Source organism: Furipterus horrens, unplaced genomic scaffold, assembly GCF_987537825.1.
Source record: "Furipterus horrens unplaced genomic scaffold, mFurHor1.1.pri manual_scaffold_6, whole genome shotgun sequence".
NCBI classification, from domain to species: domain Eukaryota; kingdom Metazoa; phylum Chordata; class Mammalia; order Chiroptera; family Furipteridae; genus Furipterus; species Furipterus horrens.
In genome coordinates, this window is record NW_028327176.1 from 36,978,837 (window position 1) to 37,001,804 (window position 22,968).

General features: G+C 35.5%; 1 protein-coding gene across 4 annotated transcripts in view; it reads right to left on the reverse strand.

Moving 5' to 3' along the window:
* The window catches only part of RTN4 (reticulon 4), a 78,185-nt gene that overhangs the window by 31,526 nt on the left and 23,691 nt on the right, over positions 1–22,968 (reverse strand). Inside the window, exons 2-3 of one of the 4 annotated variants that reach the window (XM_090281298.1) lie at positions 19,851–19,907; positions 16,782–19,187 (exon numbers count right to left, since the gene is read on the reverse strand). The exons of 1 other annotated variant lie outside the window; for it this stretch is intronic. In XM_090281298.1, the coding sequence (XP_090137424.1) occupies positions 16,782–19,187; positions 19,851–19,907 (2,463 nt within the window). Of the gene's footprint in view, positions 1–3,274; positions 3,471–16,781; positions 19,188–19,850; positions 19,908–22,968 lie in introns of those variants that run through there. 2 more of the 4 variants (XM_090281299.1, XM_090281301.1) reach the window with 2 other exon arrangements.

Below are 22,968 nucleotides of genomic sequence, written 5' to 3' on the forward strand. Positions count from 1 at the left end.
GAAATGTTCTACCATCACTTCGTATTTGAAGTTTCTAAAACTGAACCTGGCATTTCTACCTTCTTTAGTTCTATTCCTACAAATACTAATGCATTGGCACTGCCAGTGTTTCGGTCTGACTGAAATTTCATGGTGTCCTTTGAGTCCCTCCCTCTCCTCCCTCACCCTAGCCCCACCAATCTATGTCAAATGTCAAGTAGTCCTTTCCCAAATCTGTCACTTCCTTTTCATTCCTAGTTCAGGCCAAGTTCAGGCACTATTTGCTTTAGATCTGGGCACATAGTCATCCTGTTTTGTCTCTGAGTTCTTTTCCAAGTTACCTTATGCAAACCAGTCTTTCAAACCTGCACCATTTCACTGCTCTCTACTTCAAAACTTCCAAAGGCTTTTAATCTCCTTGATACAGTCCAAAACCCAATGTCTTCTACAGTCTGGCCCAAAGTATCTTTATAAAACCAGAAAACATCAAAACTGGAAGCCTAGAAATCATGCAAATAAGAAAACTAAGTAAGCATCTTACTCTGGCCAAATCAAAACATACCAGAACAGAAACTTTAAAACCTAGATTAATGTTCCTAAATTTGCCTGATTATAACATTAATTAGACCAGGATGTGTAATATACAAATTGCCAAGCCCTTCAACTGTAAATTCTGATTTGGTAGGTCTGAGTGTATAATCACAGGAATCTGTATTTTTAAGAAGCATTAGGTGATTCTCATCTTCAACAAAGTTTGAGGAAACCTGACCTAGATTTTACAATCTTTTTTAACCATACCAATCTTATCATTCAACTACTGTCCTATAAATATGCTGTGCTACCCAGAAAGCTCTATTCAGTCTTAGTTAATATATTGTTCAATGGTCACATCATTCTCTCACCCTGCACCTACCTACTCATTCCTTCTTATTTTAAGCTCTTCAAAATCTTTTGACTGTCTTAATCAATGCTTTTCATATAACCTCAATTATCAAGTACTGTGTAGATTTCAATTTTTATAAGTACCCTGCTAAGAACAGAAAATCCAAGATGAAAAACATGTAAAAGAACACAAATTATTAGTATTGGTCTTAGCCTGAAGAATAAAATGTCTTAAAAACTAGTTAATCAGCGGGGGGGTGGGGGGGGTGGGGGGGGGTGGTAGGGGGAACCTCAAGTGATTTTAAACACTGAAATGACATCTCTCACTTCTGTTATATCATTATACTTATTATTCGAGATACACTTCACCACCATGAGAAGACTGGACATGTTCCCATCATGGTGTTTAAGGGGGCAAGGCGTGGGGTAAGAGGGGCAGTAGAAAAAAACTATAGGTCTAAATATATTTTAAAAAATATAATTAGCCCTGGCTGGTGTGGCTCAGTGGATTGATTGCCAGCCTGAGAACCAAAGGGTTGCTGGTTCAATTCCCAGTCAGGGCACGTGCCTGGGTTGCAGGCCAGGTCCCCAGTTGGGGGGCACGTAAGAGGCAGACACACATTGATGTTTCTCTCTCTCTCTCTCTCCCCATATATATATATATATATATATATATATATATATATATATATATATATATATATATATAAATAAATATCTTTAATATATATATATAAATATATAAAACTAGAGATACATTTCTTAAAATTAGAAAAATCTCATTCCATGTCAGCTTCAGCTTCTTACTGGTTTCCCTTTAAGTCATAACATATAATCTATAACATTAAAATTAGCTACTGATAAAGAAAATGTTAAATTATAACTTGACCAATGAATCAGAAAAACAGGTAAAGCTAGTTTTACCAAGTAAAAAAGCCAAAGACAGGCACTAAAAAACATCAGGCCATTATACTTACACACAAAGTGAGACTCCCCAGAGACACTTAAGAGTAAATTTGATTTTATATTTAGTGCCTAAAAATACAACAAATATCTAGTATAATATAGACTATACCGGATCTTAATTTTTCCTATCACAAAATATTCCTAAAGTAGTTCAGCAAATAAAGCACTTATGATGTTACTAAATGGCCTAAGATTTAAATTATTAATATAGAAGCTTAATAGTTTCAGAGTAGGCCCTGATGTGACTTTTCACCTATGTTTAAAGCCTGTATTTATTGCATTATCACTATTTTTCCTTATCAAAAACTAGTGTACCAATTAACTTTGAAATGCTAATGGTCAGAAGGATGAAGAAAGAAAAATCCTTTATTAAATTCACGTGGAAAGAAAGGTAAAAATCCGAAGCTGTACTGTTTTCAATATTAAACTCACCTTTCCCCCACATTTCTTTATTGAACAAATTGTTTAAAGGATATTGTGAACATTACTGTAATTAGCCACACATAGTTTTTAGAAACATTACCAATTCTGCTAGCACTGCTACTGTAGAAGGATATATTTTTAAAAACTTATAAAACTTGCTTGTGTGGAATGTCTATTTGGACTACTTAGTAGCTCTAATAATTTTTAAGGTAATTTATAATAAATAATCAGATATACTTAATCTACCACATTCTATTTTTTTTTAAGTGACATGTTTAACCATCTACAGAATACTTTTTAAATATTCATTATAGTCAACATTTTACCACTTATGGGCTTAAATTCTTACACAATGATCCACTGAGATTTGAAAGGATCTAGGCTTTCAAAGGGGAGGACAGAGAATCAAAATCAATGATTGGTTATCATATGGAGGAAGGTTAGTGACTTAAATAGACATGTATTATAAACTACTGTGTATATATTTTAATGATTTAAAGGTATACAAAAATGTAATCTAATTAAAAGGAGGCTGGTAATAATTTTAAAGGCCCAGTAAGATTCCCAAAGAAGAAAACAGGCTTATTGCAAACGCAGTATCCTGCTACCTACCAACCTTTGGATAGAATTTCAACTACACCAAGTCAGCTTTTAAAAAAATATTTAGTCACAAAAATACGTCATTATGGAATACAAAGATAGCTATGTAGATTTATCACACCAAAGTAACCAACAGATAAAATATGTTAAAACTATACTGTTTAAAATGTGCAAGATTAAATAGAACCTAATCAATGTTAGGGCTGCAAAGACTAAATCGAATGCCAGTGAAAAAGAACAGCATGACATTTTCTCATACACAACCAAATGCAAAAACACTTGAAATAGCTGTTTTAATCCTTTTCTTTTAAACCTTTCATAGGTTTCACTTTCAATTCAACATATATCTAAACTGCAAAGCTTATTCATAGAAATATACTGGTCACATACAAAAACTGAATAGAAGATTAAAAAGCAGATATACCCTTGTCCTTCCAATTTTTCTTCTGACCGTCCATGTCTTGTCACGATCTGCCCTCCAGATGCAATTATCAATTATGCATACCAACAGAAAAGCTGTAACTGCAAAAATCTACCCTCTGAGACATGAAATCCGTTTCCTCAACAGGAGTCTGCGGTCTCTTCTGCTGCACAACTGCAGCAGGACTGAAGTCACCTGACGTCTCTGGGTGTGGAGCAGGCTGACGCAGTGCAATCTGTAACTAGGCTACTAATACTCAGGCACTACTGCCTTCCTTCTGTTTATTGTTCGAGTCTTTTGCTTGCTGCTCAGACCAAAGGGAGCTACTTTTGCAGGGGAGAGGGGCAGCCTACCAAAAGAAAGGAAAGAAAAGAGGGTTTTTTGGACAGTTAACCAATGAATGTATCTAAAGTAAGCTTAAGACCATGTAGTTTTCGGTTTTGTTTCATTTTGAGTGATGGGTGAATTATACTGCTGGTTTTCAGTTTCATTTAAAATTAAAATCAGTGGTTACTTCATAAGATAAAACTGAACTGACTGAAAAGCTTAGTCATAGAAATATATTACTCGCCATATAATAATTTTAAAAGGCTCAATAACATTTCTATTCAGAAGAACAAAAAAACAGATATACCCTAGTCTTTAAATATTTCTTCTGACAACCCATGCTGTTATGATCTGCCCTCCAGATACACCATAGAAAAGCTGCAATAGCTTTTATTAAGGGTAATAGCTTATATTCAAGCCTGGGAAATGTTGAGACTCCTTCTACTTTCTCCTAAGTTTATTAATGCTTCAAGCATTCAGCATTTTGCACCCTTATGAAGGTATAAGCAGAGATTCACAAAGCCAAATTATTTATGTTTAACATATGCTGCTTCAATAGAAAAACGTTTTTATTCAATTTCAACAATTTCATCTTTCTGATGCAAGGCTATTTTTCCTTCAACAATATTGGAAATTCAGAGTTATAAATATACTTATTCTTAATCATCATGTGCTCAACTCAATCTTTCAATAATTATTAAACACTGCTGCAGGAACTATTAAGACTTTTAGCTTGAGAAATATTCATGTACTAATTATTTGCCTTGGGAAAACGATATACGACCAAACTAAAATTTTACTGATAAATACACAAAAACAAATCTATGTACAGAATTTCTAAAACTTTTGTTCAACTTTATAAAACTGGCATTAATTCCAGTACTATTAGTCTTATTAATGTTCCACAACTGGTTTAGCAGATTTCACCATCTGACTAAGCACAAGAGGCAATAACATAATGACAAGTCAGCTAAAAATTTTTAAAATATGTGATATGATGGAATATAAAATATGTAGCCTCTGTAAAAAAGTACACGCTTCTCTAGATTAGACAGCTACACTATAACAGGTATATTTTCTGGAGCTTGCTGTAAAATTGTGTGAGCTGCAAAATCCTACAAAATATCAATGATTCAGTTATTTCCTTTTCTAACTCCAAACATAAAGCAAAATAATTTTTAAAGCGTGTCAGTATTCTCAGCTCATGAGTTAATATTTAACTTTAAACTTTATTGACTGAACCCTTGCATAATGTGATATTTGAGAGCCTTGTCACCAAGTCATATCACAGCTGAAAATATCTGGCCTCTCAATAAAACACTTTGAAATCCCAAACTATCATAAGTACAAAATATTTCCTAATAATGAATCCCATAAAACTTAAGGCCAATAAATATTTTAGTATTAGAATAAAGCATTCAAAAACAATACCCAAATAGTTTTCAAGTCAGAGATTACTACAGTTAACAGGAGAGGGAGGAAAAAAAAGATTTCTATACTATTCACATCTTCTGGTGCTTAACTTGATTCGACAATTTTAAAAAATGGTGAGGACAAAAATGTATAGTAATATCCATTCATCTAAACATTAAATATACTTACTAGCTCCCCTGGCAGATTAAAAAATCAAAATAGGAACCCTGAAATTTCGACCTTACACAGTAATATCTAATCCTTTAATTTATACGGGCTTTGCAATTTAGGCTATTATTAAGCTTACAGGCAAAATGAGCTCATAATAATCAACTGACATTTTGTCCATTTCTTCCTTAGAAAAGGTTTTTTGGTTTTTTTATTTTTTTTATTTACTTTTTATTTACTTATTTTCAGAGAGAGAGGGAGGGGGGGAGAGAAGGAGAGAAACATCAATGTGTGAAAGACACATCGATCGGTTGCCTCTCGAACACCCACAGCCCCCAGCTGGGGACCCAGCCCACAACCCTGGCCTGTGCCCTGACTGAGAATCAAACCTGTGACCTTTCAGTTCACAGGCTGGCATTCAATCCACTGAGCCACACCTACTAGGGCTAGAAAAGCTTTGAAACTGGAGTTAAGTCTGGTAAACTAAGTAAAAAAGTGCTTAAGTTTTAAATTTTGATAAAACAGGTTTGTTAAAAATATAAATCCATATTGGCTATGCTTATTTTAAGGATCAAATGAATGAGAGAAAGTCCTTGGTTAGGACAGTGCCTGACAAAAAGTAGGTCCTCTGTAAGTGCTACCTATTTACCATTAGCATTATGCTAAAAAGAACAAACTAGAAGGAGACAAGGCCCTTAAAACACATCTAAGAAGGCACATATGTTAAGTCGTCTAATTCTAGGCAATAACCCAACCCTTTCAGATCAGAAGTGCCAATACACACACAAATTATTGTTCTTTGCTATATAGTTCTATGATTCTCCAGCTGAGATAGTTATATATGGACAGTTTATAGGTCCTATTCCACATTAAATCCCAACTTCACAGGCAAATAAAGGATGCAAATATGTTTTTTTTTTTAAATCATTGATTTTGTTTGCCTTCAAATATTTATCAAATATAAATTTTTTCAATGACAATTTTCAAATAGAGCAGATAATCCCAACTTGCAAAACAGCACTTTGATTATCTGGGACAGGAATCTTATTTCCTCTTAAAAGGGAGAATTTCAAAGGAGGGGACAACAGAAGAGTACTTTATTTATAATGCTAGAGTTGTCTAAATTCTAAGTCCTACTTCCTATTCCTCGGAAAGGGGAGGGAAGGAGATAGTCTCCTTTTCCTGAATTCAGTCAGCCTTACACAAAACTTTTGAAATAAACTGTTCAAAGTTCATGTTTGGCAACTTCCCACTCCTCAATCTCCATATCCCAAGTACCTCCCCCAAACACGACAAAACCAATGAGGAATATCTTCCCAAGTATATCCGAATGGAGCATGAGAGGTCGCATGGATGACATGTGTCATCCAACTCTCTGCCACAGAATCCCGGGTAAACTGCACAGTTTAGGCACTTGGCCAGAACTGAGGTGATGCAACACCTTTCAAAATTATTAATCTGAGTGCACACAATGTTGTCATGTCGACATTGGACTAAAACTGGCGATTATTTTGCATGGATGACTATTGTCATCCATGCGACCACTCAAGGGTTAAAAACTCCTTCCTCTACAATCCTCTCAGAGTGAGAGTGTGAGTGTGAGTGTGTGTGTGTGTGTGTGTGTGTGTGTGTGTGTGTGTGGTTTGTCTCTAAGCGGTAGGATTTCAGACATTAGAAGGCTGCATTTTGGAATACACAGCAATAAGTAAGCTGTAGGTCTGCCCTAGACAGTTCTCCCAAGATTCTTCCTTTTCCATTTCTTTTCTCCCTCTTCTTCTGAAACCCAGAAAAACACAGGTTTTGTTTTGCTCTGTGTTCTTTACAATGTAGAGAGATAAAAGGAAGTAAAGTGGGAAAGAGGCAGTCATTTGGATTGATAGTACTACTCTAAACTGAGGATTGCTTGCATACAATTCTTGATAGCTAAAATAATAATTTCCATTCCGGTAATAGAAAATAGCATTCTTTTCTTTAAATAAATAAACAATTATAGCTACACAGTAGTTTTAAACTTTAAAATTTAATTATTCTGAGCTATGAAACTAAACATGTCTCATTACTGAAGGTATTAAACAGCAGATTAATATGCTGTAATATAATGCCCTCTATGGACTAAATTATAGCATTTCAACATTAACTACTGAATTGAACCTTAAGGCATGGAGTAATACTTTAGTCTAGGAAATGAATGACAGAACAAGTTGAAATGTCAAAAGATGAGCATTTTTAGAGTCTGTAAATACTTTCACATAAGTTGCTAAAAAATGAACACTAAAGTCTGTAAAGAAGTTGAAGGTAATACTATTCAATAAGATCTTTAAAAATGCTGACGTCTTGTATTATAATCTAAAATAAATAAGATATTCCAAAAGAGTCAAAGCATTTTTAAATTTGGAATTTAAAATTAATAGTCATTAGGCTCTGAAACTTTAAAGCCTTTAAGTTTTCATTAAAAAACACAGGTTTGGGGGTATCCTTAAGGTCATTTCTTAATGTTTAAAATAGCATGATTCAAGCATTTGTTTGATTCAGTGCAATGTGTCAAGATTTAAAATCCTTTTATAGTCATTTTTAGTGTGAAGGAAATATCTACAACTCAGTTTCTCTGCCCCACTGACTATATTCCATATGGTCAATTATAGAGCATGAGATAGATTTCAAGTGCTATCTACAACACTAGATGGCACCAACACCTATAGTATAGTTGATGGTACAACCCAGGGCATGCAGTGTGGCAGTGTTCTCAATTTTCGGTATTCCATTTCTGCGTTCCCTAGGATGTTTCCTGGTACTAAGAAACTAGATTAGAGTATGATGGGCACAGGAAAACAATTTCACCACCAAGAAAGCATGTGGGATGAAATGATCTCAGACCAGAATTCAAAATCAATTTTAAATAGATCAGAATTAAATGTAAAAATAAACCTATAAATAAGTAAATAAAATTATAGATTTTCCTATGTGAAAATTTAAAATGTCCACTGAAATGTAAAGCAAAATAAAAATTCTTTAGAAAACTGAGGGAGAACTGTAACATGACAAGAGTTTGCATTCTTTGTATATGAAAAACTCTCAAAATTAGAGATGAACATCTAATTTAAAAATGGACAAAGGATACGAATAAGCAATTCACACATACAAAAAAAATACAAACAGCTAATAAATATATGGAACATGTTCACCTTCATTAGTAACCAAAGATCAAAACAGCAACATACCACTTTAACGTATCAAACTCATAATTTTTTTTTTAAGGGCGAATACAGAATGTCTGGAGAAGACATAACGAATAAGTCATACATAGTAAGTGCCTCTAGGAAGGCACACTAAGTGCCTACTTAAGATAGAAGACCTATTACCATTGTACTTTTTGAATTTTGTATAATGTGAAATCTACTCCTCCCCAAAAGTAATATTAATTGGTGATAATAGAGAAATGGACGTTTTCTTACTGCTAAAGGGGTAAAAATTAGTGCTTTTTTGATAGCCATTTTTTTTCAAAACTCTTAAAAATGCCCATACCAATGTACCTAGGGTTTTATCGCTAATAATCTGTAGGTAAGAATAATTCAGAGATATGTAAAACAAAATAAATATAAAGAAGTTACTAACAGAATTATTTATAAATAAAAAAGTTGGAGACAATCTAAGGGTCCAACAATAGCAAACTGACTGATTAAATTATAGTCAAACCTCGGTTCCCAAATGTCTTGATTCTTGAACAATTCAGTTCTCGACCAAGTTGTTCATGGAAAAAGATGTCTCAGTTGTCTAACAAAACTTTGGGTCTTAATTCTCTACCCAGCAACTCTTTCGTGCTGATACCTGTATGATCTGCCATGCATGTCTCAGGTGACAAAGATTAGGTTTTCAAGCAAATCACTTTTCAAACAGTTCTCCAGAACGAATTAAGTTTGAGAACCGAGGTTCCACAGTATATCCAAGAACCAAGGAACACTAAGCATTAAAAATTCATGCAGCAGGCCCTGGGTACTGTGGCTCAGTGGATTGAGCATCGGCCTGCGAGCCAAGTGTCGCTGGTTCGATTCCCAGTCAGGGCACATGACTAGGTTGCACGTCAGGTCCTCATTGGGGGCACAAGTGAGAGGCAACCACACAGTGATGTTTCTCTCCCTCTCTTTCTCCTTTCCCCTCTCTCTAAAAATAAACAAACAAATAATTTTTTAAAAATTAAAAAACAATTCATGCAGAAGAAAAAAAGACAAATGTTGGCATTATATGTTACTAATTTTTTCAAAAGTTATAAACAATATGTAAAATATAATCCCAATTTGGTAAAACTTATTTTTTACTGCATTTGTAAAGTATCCATATGCACAGAAAATAGACTAGAAGAACATATTCTAAAATATTAACAGTGATTACGTCTGGAGAATACTATTACAAATAATTTTCTTCTCAATGTTTTTTGCATTTCATAGATTTTACAATTTGCACATATTACTTCATATTGCTTCATATACTGTCCCGACTTCACTGACAGTAGTTAACAGATCCTTGACGGGGATATCTACTACTAAAATTACCAAAGCTCAAAAAGATTAACATATTTCCCCAAGGTCATCGAACTAACAAGTGATAATGCCAGGGTTAAAACTCAGGTCTGTAAAATGTCCAAAATATAGTTCTTCCAACCACATTATATTTAGCAGTATCTATCTTTTATGGTAGATTAAAAAATATTTCATATTTATTTTCAATTTGTATTAAGCCCACAGTAAGCACTAAATAAGACCTAATGACGATGCCGCATGTTCAAGTAAACATAATGCTTCCTTTAATAACAATCAAGTTTCTAATTTAGCTACCTTGTACATTTACTAAAAGCCTTCCAGTTGAAGGTAGCTCTATTCAATTTATTAAACATTTTAATGTTTCCTGAATACTTAAAATTTCTTTTTATCAGATTAATTGCTCACTGTAATAATCAAAGTCCAACTAATAATTATTTAAAAGTTTCCTAAAGCGCTGGCTAGGTGGCTCAGTTGGTTGGAGCGTCATTCCCTACACCAAAGGCTGGGGGTTAGATTCCTGGTCAGGGCACATACCTAGGTTGTGGCGATTACGAGAGGCAACTGATTCACGTTCCTCTTTCACATTGATGTTTCTCTTTTTCTCTCTCCACCGCCTCGTTCGCTCCCCCTCTCTAAAATCTTTTTTTTTTTTTTTTAATATCCTTGGGTGAGAGTTTTTTTAAGTGTCCTAAATATGCCCACTAAAACTTTTTAATAAGAATACTAAACCTTAAGTACAGTAGTATTTCGGTACTTGTCGTTAATTCATCCAAACGAGTGGCAAGCAAGCAACAATTGATGAAGCATTTTCTCGTGGCGGGGTGGCACCGCCATTCACACAAGTTCTAGCAAGTGCGACAGGTGGTGAGGAAGCGCCAAGTCCTGAAACATTTTTTCTCATCAAAATGCAACGAGTACCAGGTTTGATGAGTTCTGAAGCTGATGAGTACCGAGGTACCACTGTATCTACAATTCTTTAGTGAGAAAGCTCACAGGCTATATAGTAAATTTTTGTAAGTTTTTAAAATATAAGATAAATGTTTTAAGTCACAAACACCATCAAAAAAGCTTACTCATGAACACATTTTGAAAAAATATAAATTTGCAAAGAATAATTTTTAATTCTAACCTAGATAAGGGGTCCTTCTCAAGTGAGTTCTTTATTTCTTTATTATGGCAATACTATTTTATTAATCCTAGATATCACATAGTTTAAGTATAATAAATAAATAATCAACTTGTAGTTGGTTTACACTTCCCTCAGCAATAATTCCAACAGGTCACCAAAAAGATCTATATTCTGATTATGAACTGAAAATATTTTGTGCAAACATATGTGAAGCAATCGCTATCATGAGGCTCTCAGTGGTTTGAATAGGAGACGTTAGCACCTTTCTTTCCCAGCGAACCACCAAAAACACAGCAGCTGTCCATCACAACATGGTTACTCAGTCTCCACATGGAGCCAGAGAATGTGACCCTCACTCTGACAATCTGGCATATGGAAGACCACGTTAGAAAAAGTACACGGTAACCAACTTTCTGGACTTTTAAATGCCTTGCATTGGTTAATACCCTCAACACAACAGGTATGTAATAAAAAGAGCAGCACCTTGATTATCTACTAAATTTGGGGCAATAACTGCTCATTCCAAAATGGGGAACAATTGAGAAGGGGACAACAGCTAGGCTGGAATCCCAGTTGGGAAAAAGATCTTTGTGGAATTATGTAAGAACTAATATAATAAGCCCAATGTCCAGAACACTGCAGAAGTCCTAAAATATTGTGCTTACTATAATATTTCTATGTAATCTTGGGCAAGTCACTTAACATCCCTAGACAAAATCATCCATAAAATGGTTCCTTCTTTCATATTATGGGGAAGACTAAATGCAATGACTATATGATAGTGCTTGGTGCTTAGATTTCCTATAAATGGCAGTCTCCCTTTTCCAGGTAAAATGAGAATTCAGGTTCTTTTCTCAGAAACAAATTATTCTAACTGTATTTCAAATGAGTATTATTACCACACTGAAGGTGGAGAAAGGGAGAGGGGGAGTACCAATCCAAGTAACTTGTTTTGACGATATGCATTCAGTCTTGGGCAAGTTTGGAAGAGGGAGATTTGCAAAATAATCCTGAATTCTTTTATTATGTTTATTATAATGACATTAGAAAGTGGTCTAAAACTGTTTTGGATGTATTAAAGAATTAAGCAAATGAACAAGTGCATTGGTGGTATTAGGAACAGCATTTTCACTATAGAAGGAACATACCATATGAAATGAGGAAGAAATAATCCTCTCAGGATCAACTGAAATTGGAGGTATCTGCATGAATTTCATAAATATGTGCTTATGTTTATTTGTATGTGTGTACATATATAAGCATTTCCTACCTCTGTCCACTTCAAGGGCTAAAATGGAAAGACCACAGAATACAGTATTCCCTCACTTATCACAGGTATTAACATTCTAGCCGCCCACCACCACCCCCCGCTAGGTGAAAATCCGCGAAGTAGGAACCTTACATTTATTTTAGTATTTATATATATATTTTAAGGCTTTATAAACCCTTCCCACACACTTATAAACCATTCCCAGTTCCTTATTAACCTTTTCCACACTTTTATAAGCACTACTTATGTTCTTAAACATATTCTACACTCTTAAACCTACGTAACTTTAACAACATACATATACAGTACTGCAAAATCCCGTGATACAGCGAAAAATCCGCGATAAATAATTAAATATATTTTTAAAAATTCCGCGATACAGTGAGGCCGCGTTAAGTGAACCGTGATATAGAGAGGGACTACTGTAAGCAAAGAGCACAACCAGATCCAGCTCTTGATCTCTAATACCATTCCCCACTAAGAGGAATCAAGGATCCTTGAAGAAATGGCTGATTCCAGGTCTCAGGGCAGAACAGGCATAAGATGAGCCTACAACATTTTGTTACTTTACAAAGTAAGAAGTGCTCCCCTCTCCAGCCCGTAAGGATAGCTGCATGTCCTTGAGCAAACCTGAGGGAGGGGTCCTCCAAATCTGAGACAGTTTATAACCAACATAAGTATAGTAATGAATGAGAAAATCACTGGGAGGAAAAAGAAATCCATAAATCTATACTGACAATTAATTACTTCACAGAAAAGAGGGGCTCTTATTAACAGTAAAATGCCAAGGATTGATAAATGCAGGAGTATTGGAATTCAAAAATTATCATTTTGCAACCTTACTGGTGAAGATTGACTCAAGTAAGAATCATCAATGGACACTAAATCTAGGGAGAAAATTTTGAGGAGAAGCAGGATATTTTGCATGGTCTTGAAGTGTCACCCCTCAGACTGCTTATTAGTTGTAAGGAAGGAAGAAAGAATTAATTACACAATAAGGAAATCAAGGACCACCTTGACCAGATGGTAAAAATTAAACTAATCAATGAAGGACTGATGGATAGTGGGTGTCTCCAAATATAACACCATGAGAGGGCACTACACCTCTTCATTTTGGCTGTGAATCCATAACCTCAAATCTAATCACTAAGAAACATCTAACAAATGTAAAATGAGGAATGTCCTATTAAAAAGGAAGAGGGAGAAGGGCCTGTGTTCTTGAAAAATGTTAATGTCAGAAGAGATAAAGACTGGAATTGTTTGGGATTAAAGGAGCCAAAAGCTACACAATCACTAAATGCAAAACTTGGCCCTAGACTGGATTTTGTAGTAGAGGACACTATAAAGGACATTATGAGGTCATCTAACACAACTGGAATACGAATGGTAGATTTTTTAAAAGTATTGTATCAATGTGTATTTATGAAGTTAATAGCTAGACTGAGGGTCTGTAAGAGAATATCATCCCCTTTTAAAATAGGATAAAACAATGGATATATTTACTCTCAAATGGTTCAGGGAAAACGAATGCATTTATGTATTCATATCTAGTTATCTATAGAATGTGATCATAAATGATAAAGCAAATGGGGAAAACTTAAAAGGGTAATTTAGATAAAGAGTAAAGACATTTTTGTACTATTTTTTTCTATTTTAAGTTTTGAGAAGAAAGACTGATTTGGTAAGGGAAATGAGCAAGACATTATGATGCAGAATTAGAGCCCTTTTGATTTTTTTTTTATAATAAATTTTATCCAAAAATATCAATATATATTTTGATATGTTATATCAACTGAAAGTTCCATGAGGGCAAGACTTTGTCTTAGTCCTCATCTTTTTAAAAAAATATTATTTGTTTTTATAGAGAAGGGAAGGGAGGGAGAAAGAGAGTAAGAGAAACATCAATGTGTGATTGCCTCTTGTGCGCTCCCAACTGGGGACGTGGCCCGCAACCCAGGCATGTGCCCTGACTGGGAATCAAACCAGTGACCCTTTGGTTTGCAGGCCGGTGCTCAACCCACTGACCCACAACAGTCAGGGCACTCTTCATCTTCTTATCCTTGGTCTTCACCCATACTATCATCACCACACTGCTATGGGCTTCTCAAATTCTTTTTACTGTTTCCTCCTAACCATTTAATTGTGCTGTTTGAAATCTCCATTACACTGTAAACCAGCTCCCCTAATCTTCAACTTTCCTGAACACTTCCTTCCATTATTTCCCTTCACTAAAATCTGGCTCTTCTTTGAGGATACTACTTTCCCTGTAGAACTCTCCAATAAAGACTGCTTATTCTCCTAAGCCCTACATACATGAAGGAGAGGAAGGAAAGTCAGTTATCTTCTTGCTCACGAATACTGCTTCCAGACAACTGTTTCACAGGCCTTGGACAAAAGTCTTAGCTATTCACTATGTCATTCTTTATCTTCCCTTACTGCTTCCATCTAATATCCTGCCTCATAGCCCTTTACCAAAGTCTCTTGTCTCGAGTTCCTAATCTTCCTGTCTACCCCAAGTCCTCAGTCATCCTGGGTGATTTCAGTGTCATGTGTAAGAGCAATCCAACATCTTGGCCTCATGGTTTACCTGACTTTTTATCTCTAGCAACCTTGCTTCAAACCCAAACCCTGGCCATTAACAACCTGGAATTATAAATTCAACCTCTAATACACACAGAAGCCTACTTTGACTACAAACTCCTATCATTCTGGTATTCATATTTATTCCTGCTATGCTTGGTTCTTAGATCTAATTTGGACCTCAAATTCTTTGATCTTCTACTCTCCTATCTACAAACTCCTTCTCTTCTCCTCTTTACATTCTTCAACTTAGATAAAATCCATCACTTCAAATTACTCTCTTGTTATTGTATTATCTTCAAATCCTTTCACTCACTGTCTTTCCATTGGGCCTGAACACAGCCTTGAATCAATACAAGCATTTTCCTTTCTGAACTGAGGCCATTGGGCACTGTTAAAGAAAAGTCACCTTACCACTCAGACAATCCTTCAACCTTGACTGCACGACATTAATGCAGTACCTTTGTTTCCCTACTCAGAAGTTATTTCAGACCTCTTCTGCCCAATCATGTTAACAATTCATTCTCAGCAAATGACCCACCACACAGCTTTAAAGAATATAAACAATCCCTCAACTTCCAGCCACAAAAGACTAGCAGTATCAACTCCTATCATTTCCCTTTTCTTCACTACAATCAGTCCTTCAAAATTCGTCCTCCTTTATAAACTAATTCCTCCACCCCCCAAGTTCTTGATCTCATGCCCTCCCCTTCCTTGCCCTCTACATGCACCTTCACTTAGACATTTACTCCAATCTTTAAAAAAAGGGCGAGCGGGGGTGGCTTTCCCTCAACCCTATACTCTCCCTTGCATTGCTAACACTCTTTCTCCATGTCCTCAAAGTTCTTAAAAATTGTCAACATTTACTATCTATTTTCTTAAATCCCATTCAGTCCTCAGCCCTAGCACTGCCCACTCACACCATCTGCCACTGTCAGGCCAACACCTTCCCTTCTTATTGATAAATTAAGTGAGCTAGTATTTGAGAATGCTGACCAATACTTCCACCTTCCTCTTCTCTTGGTTTCCCCTAGTAGGCCTGTGGCTTTAATTACTATCCCTGAGCCCATGACAAATATACACATACAAGCAAGGTCTCTCTCAAGAGCTTCCTACATATAATATCTATGTATAATATCTATCACTTCTTGGATGTCCCCTAGATACCTTAATACCAATATTTTTATAACTTATTTTTATCATCTCTCCTTAAAACCCACTTCATTCTCTCATGTTCCCTAACTCAGTTTCTCATACTGCTGCCAACATACTTGCACATATGGAGTCATCTTTAATGCCTCCCCTTATCTTTCATGTCATATCCAATCAAACACCAAGTCCTAGACCACCATACTCATCCCATTGTCTTAATGTTCATAATTTCCTCTTTCTTAAACTATAGCAACAATTTCTAAACTGGACTCTCTGCCAATAGTGCTACCCATCTCCAATACGTAAGTATAGTCAGCAAAATACACATAATCACTACATATTTCACACAACTAAATCAGAATGCTAAATAGAAAACACGTGTGAAGGAGAATATGTACTTTTCCGAAAATTTCATAATAGCATACCTCAATTTACACTTTTCAACAAATGTGTACTACTGAGTATGCATAACTTTATATTGATTACTGGAAAATACTGCATTATATTGAAATATTAGAAACATTATAGAAATGTTCTTTCATTAAAAATTTAAAAAGAATTAATTTCTGGGAAAACAAAAGTAAATGCATCTGAAAATATTTTGTTTTACCACCTCTTGCTCGTCACGCTATTAGGAAACACTGAAGCAAAAGAAAATAAGTAGACACTGAAACCAATTCTAACAATTTTTTTTCCTAGTTTTCTGCCAATATACAAATGAACTACAAATAATTGTGTGGAAAAGAGCAAGGGTGAATGATGAGTGCAAGGGGGTAGAAAAGGGACTAAAATCTTTAATGAGACTGTAGAAAAATATTCTTATCAATATGATGCATAAGCATTATATATATGATATACTACACACAATGTAGTGGGATGTCCCATGGTAAGTCAAAAGGTGGCAAGAAAGCACAAAACAATGTAGGGACTGATTACCTGAAGTTTTACTCAGCTCTGCTGAAAATATACCAGATGGCGATCTGTTCTCTTTTTCTGTACCAGAAGGAAGTTTTTTCTCAGCTTCTTTCCCAAGAACTTTGGGTTTAACTATATTGCCTATCTCTGTTTGAGGGGCCAAAGCAGAAACCTCTGGAGGCAGTAAGGGCACCTTTGAAACATCAGACCTATCTTTGGAGATTTCAGCTGGGACATGGATTTTATCTTCACCTTTATGTTGTATATTCTTGAAAAAAAAGTCATGGGGTAATTCTGAGCCAGGCAATGACCCAGCTCCATCATCAACAGTAGCAATTTCACTTTTGTGTGCTACTTGTAGGTCAGTGTATTCCCTGACTAATTTAGAAGAATCCGTTCTAGAACTGACAAACGTAGGGAACTCATCTATAATCTCAATTGGAGATGAATCTGAAAATGTTTCACTCTCTCTAATTTTTGCTTCCTTAGCAATAAATAAGCCATCATTGGAATAAACTGCAGTACTGAGCTCCTCCATCTGCAAAGTTTTCTCCTTTTGGGACAACGTTGGAACTTCACCAGGTACTAAGGTATCTTTTGTGGTGTCTAAATTAGGCTGAAAGGATTCCAAATATGGCTTTCCCCCCTTAGGTGGTGGTGAAGAACTGAGTTTTTCCTTATTTTCATGTTCTATCATTAACGCAGGTGAAGTTTCAATTAGATTTTCTTTCTCAAGTATTACAGCTTCATCCTGTTTCTGTGGAACTTCAGGTATTGAATCATCACTAAATAAGTCAACTGGTTCAGAATCAGGTGAGGAATCTTCAGCTAGCTCGGAATGGTCAGGGGCTGGCTGCGCAGCTGTTGCTGTTGCTGAACGACTAGAGAAATCTGGAGTTGGTTCTGTAGAGACCTTTGTTTCTTTAATTAAATCACATGCAATCGATATATAAGGAGCTTCTGTTTCTCGAACTACAGTAATACTTTCAGGTTCTTTAACTTCTTCCTTTGTTCCTGACACTTTTTTCATTTTAAGTGATACATTCACGGCCTCTTCATATGGTGGTGGATTTTCAGGCTCGCATTTTATGCTTTCATAATTAACTGAAAGAGGGGCTTCCAATGGTGATGAACTGGGCTGCACTACAGAAGCACCAACAGTAGGAACTATAGAATTTAATGGTGCTTCCATAACAATGTCAGGCAAAACTGGTGAAGGAGTAGCTTCGGATTCTTCAAATGATGGGCAAAGCTGTGCTACAGGGTACTCCTGCATAGCTTCTGATGTTTGAACCAAGTCCATTTTTGTTTCAAAAGCAATCTTTGTACCTGTAGCTTCATTCAATTCACTTTCACATGCTTCCTGTACTAAATCTGGGGTTAGACCTTCAGGCATGTTTGCCATTACTTCCCCAGTCACCTTTGATAGATTAACTGTTGTGACATAATCTGTCTCAGAAGCCTGTGTTGCTATAAGGAAAGGGTTTGATGATTTGGTGCTACTGTTCTTCTCTGTTACAATTTGGGCCTTTTTTTCTTCAATTTTTTTTTCATCTGTCTTATTTTCTGAAGTATGATCTTCCAACATAGGGGAAAAGTGTGTTGAAATGCTTTCAGTTGCTGCTGGGTTAAAGGGAGTACATGTGATATATGCTCCTGAGCCATCTTTTATAGCTTCAGGTGTACTGGGAAAAGAAGTATCATCATTACTGCTTTCACTATCTTTTTCATGATTTGTTTGGTCAATGCTTTCGGAAAAACATTTCTTATCCACTTTACTCTCCACCTTGCTCTCTATCTTACCTGGAGTAGCCAGCACATCACTATCTTGCTTATTAGTACCTTTTACTTCCCATGCTCGCTCAAATGGTTTGAAGTCTGCATATTCCTCCCTCATAGGAGCTCCTGCTGTAACTCCCTTTTCAGTAAAACTGTCCTTTGATTTTTCTAGAGACATAACTTTGTTCTCTTCTTTAATCAAGTTAGTAAAGGCTGTAGGTGACTCTTGTTGACTGCAGAGGATGTTATCACTAACTAAATCCTCCTCTTCATCTTGATCCTTCACAATTATTTCTTCCCTAGGGTTTGCTACTGTTATGGCAGATGCTGCTTTTGGAAAGCCACTGAATGATGATTCCATTACTGAGTATTCCAATTCTGAAAACTCTGTTAAATCTTTGTCTACAAATGGATTTTTTGCCTTCTCTGGGAACCCTTTAGAAGCTTCCTTTGAAGTTTCTTGAATTGTTCTTTTGGTGGATAATACTGCTGGTAAATTACCAAGGTATTCATGTTCTTTAAAAGCAGCAGCTGAGAGAGGAGAGAGAGAAGGAAGAGAAGCAGCAGTTTGAAGCAGGACAGATGGGAAATCCTCTTGACCAGCGGAAACAGTGTTACCTGGCTGCTCCTTCAAGTCCATAATTTTTTCTGTGACCATGGACAGAAAGGAAAGTTAGAGAATGCCAGTGTTCTCAGAGGTAATGCAAGTTTTATTACAGATTCAAAATAGTGTTAGTAAAGACTATTAACTAAATTAAATGTAACATTTAATAAATAACAAGTAGACTGGAATCATTACTGAAAATTAAAGCTATTGTCAATAAAACCTGTGTATGGCTACAGAGGTAATTATATGCTATGCAAAGACATAAATCAAGTCTTTGAGAAAAACCTCAAGTATAATCACTTTAAAAAGCTACTTTTAACTAGTTTTAGAGGAAAAAAAGAAGATTTCAGAAGAGTTTGACAGTGTAGAAAAGAAAGGGCACTGGATAATTAAATGCCACAAAGTGACATTCGTTCACATGAAAGCCTTTCAGCTGTAAGAGCAAGTAAATTTTATTTGGAGAAATGGAATAGTCAATAGGTAAATATAAAATCAAGGGTCCAAGAATTCCTTACATATTAATCAGATTCTGCCCATTCCTCCCTTGGACATAAAATATAAAATGCAATTTCAACTTTTTAAATAGACATTATTGGAACCATGCTACTTTTTAGTAAATGCAAACTACTCTGTACAGAGTTAACAAAACTAAAGTGTTAAAGTTAGTATACACAGAGGATAAAAGGCTAGCGGAAAGAACTTGCCTGCAGAGGAGTGTATCACAGGCTCAGATGCAGCAGGAAGAGCAAAAAGTGTCTCATCTGAAAAACAAATAGAATATAACCTCAGCAGAAATAAAGACAGAGTTGGAAGGAGACTAAAGATAAGAGGAGCAAGCAAGCGTTCAGTTTGTAATGAGTTAACACAAAACTTCACCTACAGAGAAAAAGCCAAGACTGAAAGGAAAAAGTAGTACCATTAGTAGTACCATTAATTCAAATTAAATTACCATACAAATTATAAAGCTGATTAAATGATATCCATAGAGCCTATCATTTTTCAATATGCAATAACGTGTTTATGTTAAAGAAATGGCATGAACCAAAATGGCTTTAAGATACCATTTTTCTCATTTAACATACCATATCCAAAGCTTTTACATTTTTAGATAATTATAGTGTCCTAATCAAGCCAAAATTTTAAAGATTCATTTGAATAAAATAACTATACTTGCTTAATCTTTTTTTTTTACTGGCATATGTTCAGTTCAGAACTTCCAGAATATAATGCATTTTGTTATTCCAGATTGTCTACCCTTTAAATAAAAAGATTGAGTCACTGTACGCTATTCTTTGAAGACATCAGCCCTATATACCATTGTCCAAATTAGAAAGAAAATACTATCATTAGGAAGATTTTCACCAGTCTTGTTTTGTTAAAAATTAACATCGAGGGCTATTTGTCATTCTAAGTGCCTTACATGCAAGAACTCATTTTATTCCTTGAGAAGCCTGCTGCTTCAAGTGTTGTTGTTATGTCCCCCATTTAACAGATACAACAACAACAATCAAGTGACAAACCTTTGAGACTCAGGCAAATCAACTTTGGAGCCCTTTTTCTTAATCACACTATATGCGATATGTTATGAACTGAATATTTGTGTCCCCCAAATTCTTACATTGAAAGCCTAACCTCCAATGCAACGGTGTCTGGAAACAGGCCTTTGGAAGGTAATTAGGGTTACATGAGGCCATGAGGGTGGCAGGATAGCATTCGTGGCCTTTTAAGAGATACCAGAGAGCTTGCTCATGCCTGTGCGACAGTACCCTCCCCGCTCTCCCTCCCAGCCTCTCCCCATTCTTCAGCACACACATGCTTACATACATCAAGTGAGCATACAGAGAGATGGCCGCCACCTACAGTCCAAGAGAAGAGGCCTCAGAGTGGAACCTACCTAGCTGGCACCTTGATCTTAAACTTCTCAGCCTCCACAACCATGAAAAATAAGTTCCTTGAGAAGAACTATATGTACAACCAATGGGCATGGACTAAAGGGGGGGGGGTGCAACTGGAGGGAGGGATGTCACTGGGTGGAGGGGAAAAAAGGGAAAAGAAATTGGGACAACTGTAACAGCATAATCAATAAAGCATATTTAAAAAAAAATTAAGTTCCTGCTATTAAAGCAACCCAATCTGTGGTATTTTGGTGCCAACTATAACCTATACAGAGTTAGGCAAAAGTAGGTTTACAGTTGTAAGTACACGAAAGTTTATTCTTATACTATTATTATTGTATTATTTTCCATATGAACTGTGAAATTGTAAACGTACTTTTCCTCACTCTGTATGTTGGTATATTAACCTTACATTATGTCATTTTATACCTGCAGTTGGGAGATCCTGAACTAAAGATCTTCCACGGTTTATAGTAGGGAAAGGCCTCTAGCAAAAGATAATTTGAAATAGCCTGAGAGGTGACAGGAAGGTATTCCTTTAGTGGAGAAAAGGTAATAAATTTGGAGACTTCTATCTGGAAGGACAAGCTAGACAAGGCTAATCAATAGAAAAAACAAAAAAACAAAGAGATGTGGCTATCATGAATGTGGACTTGTCTTCCAATGGTATTCTAGTTCCCTTAATGAATAGGAGAGTTAAATTCACATCATACAAATTTTAGGTAAATCCATGCCAGGCATAATGTCACACCTAAAGGATTCTTAGATGAGGTGGTAAGAGAAAATCCACGATATTACAAGGGTCTCCAATAACCTAGAATAATAGGTTGAATGGGATACTCATCCAAACCAGTATGACATAATGTCTTATGAGATTTTGTAAAATGTACACATGTATGTATATACTTTTTAAGATGACTTGCTATGTGACCTTAGTTAATTTATACAGTTTCTCATTTGTAAAATGAGAGAACATAAAAATTCCTTTCAGCTAAAATAATGAATTATAATCTTGTATAAGACTGAAGTTTAAGGATCAAAGAGCAGAACAAAATAATCACATAGCTGCCACATCTAAATAAAGGTAGTAACTTCTAAAATGATTATCTTTTTAATCTAGACTATAGTTAAAAGCCACTCTACTTGGAAAGTGAACCAGAAACATGCTACTGTTAAAATTAAATGGCAAACAAACTGAATCTAAAGTTACGCCAAAAATTTAATGTATTTTTAAATGTATCCTTATTCCTATCTAATACAAAATCACTCTTAACAATAAAAACTATTGGGTTAGCTTTTTTCCTTAAAATGGCTCTAGTAGCACTGAAGTTGTCTTAACTTCATTTGAAACAATTTTGTTATATTATATTGTGACAGCTGTCATATCAGCATGCATTTAAAAACTTTATCTAAATTGGTGAATTCTCATGTAGCCACTTTAATATTGAAGATAGAAGAAAATACACACCATTTTCAGAATGTTATGCTTATTTCAAGAAAGGTACAAACGCAACTGAAATGTAAGAAAAAGATTTGTGCAGTATATAGAGAAGGTGCTGTGACTGATAGAACGTGTCAAAAGTGGTGTGCGAAGTTTCGTGCTGAAGCTTTCTCACTGAACAATGTTCTAGGGTTGGGCAGATCAGTTGAAGTTGATAGCAATCAAACTGAGACATTGAGAACAATCAACGTTATACCACACAGGAGATAGCCTACATACTCAAAATATCCAAATCAATAAGTATTGGTGAAAATTTTTAAATGTCTTTTATTTTATGGAGAAAAACAACAGACTTTTTGGCCAATCCCAAATATTGCTGCCACCTGGCCAGGTGAGAATGTTTACAAATTGATATTTCAAATATTCATTAAATTTCAAAAAAATAAAGAGGAAAAATCTTCACATTTTGAAAAATGAGATTCAAAC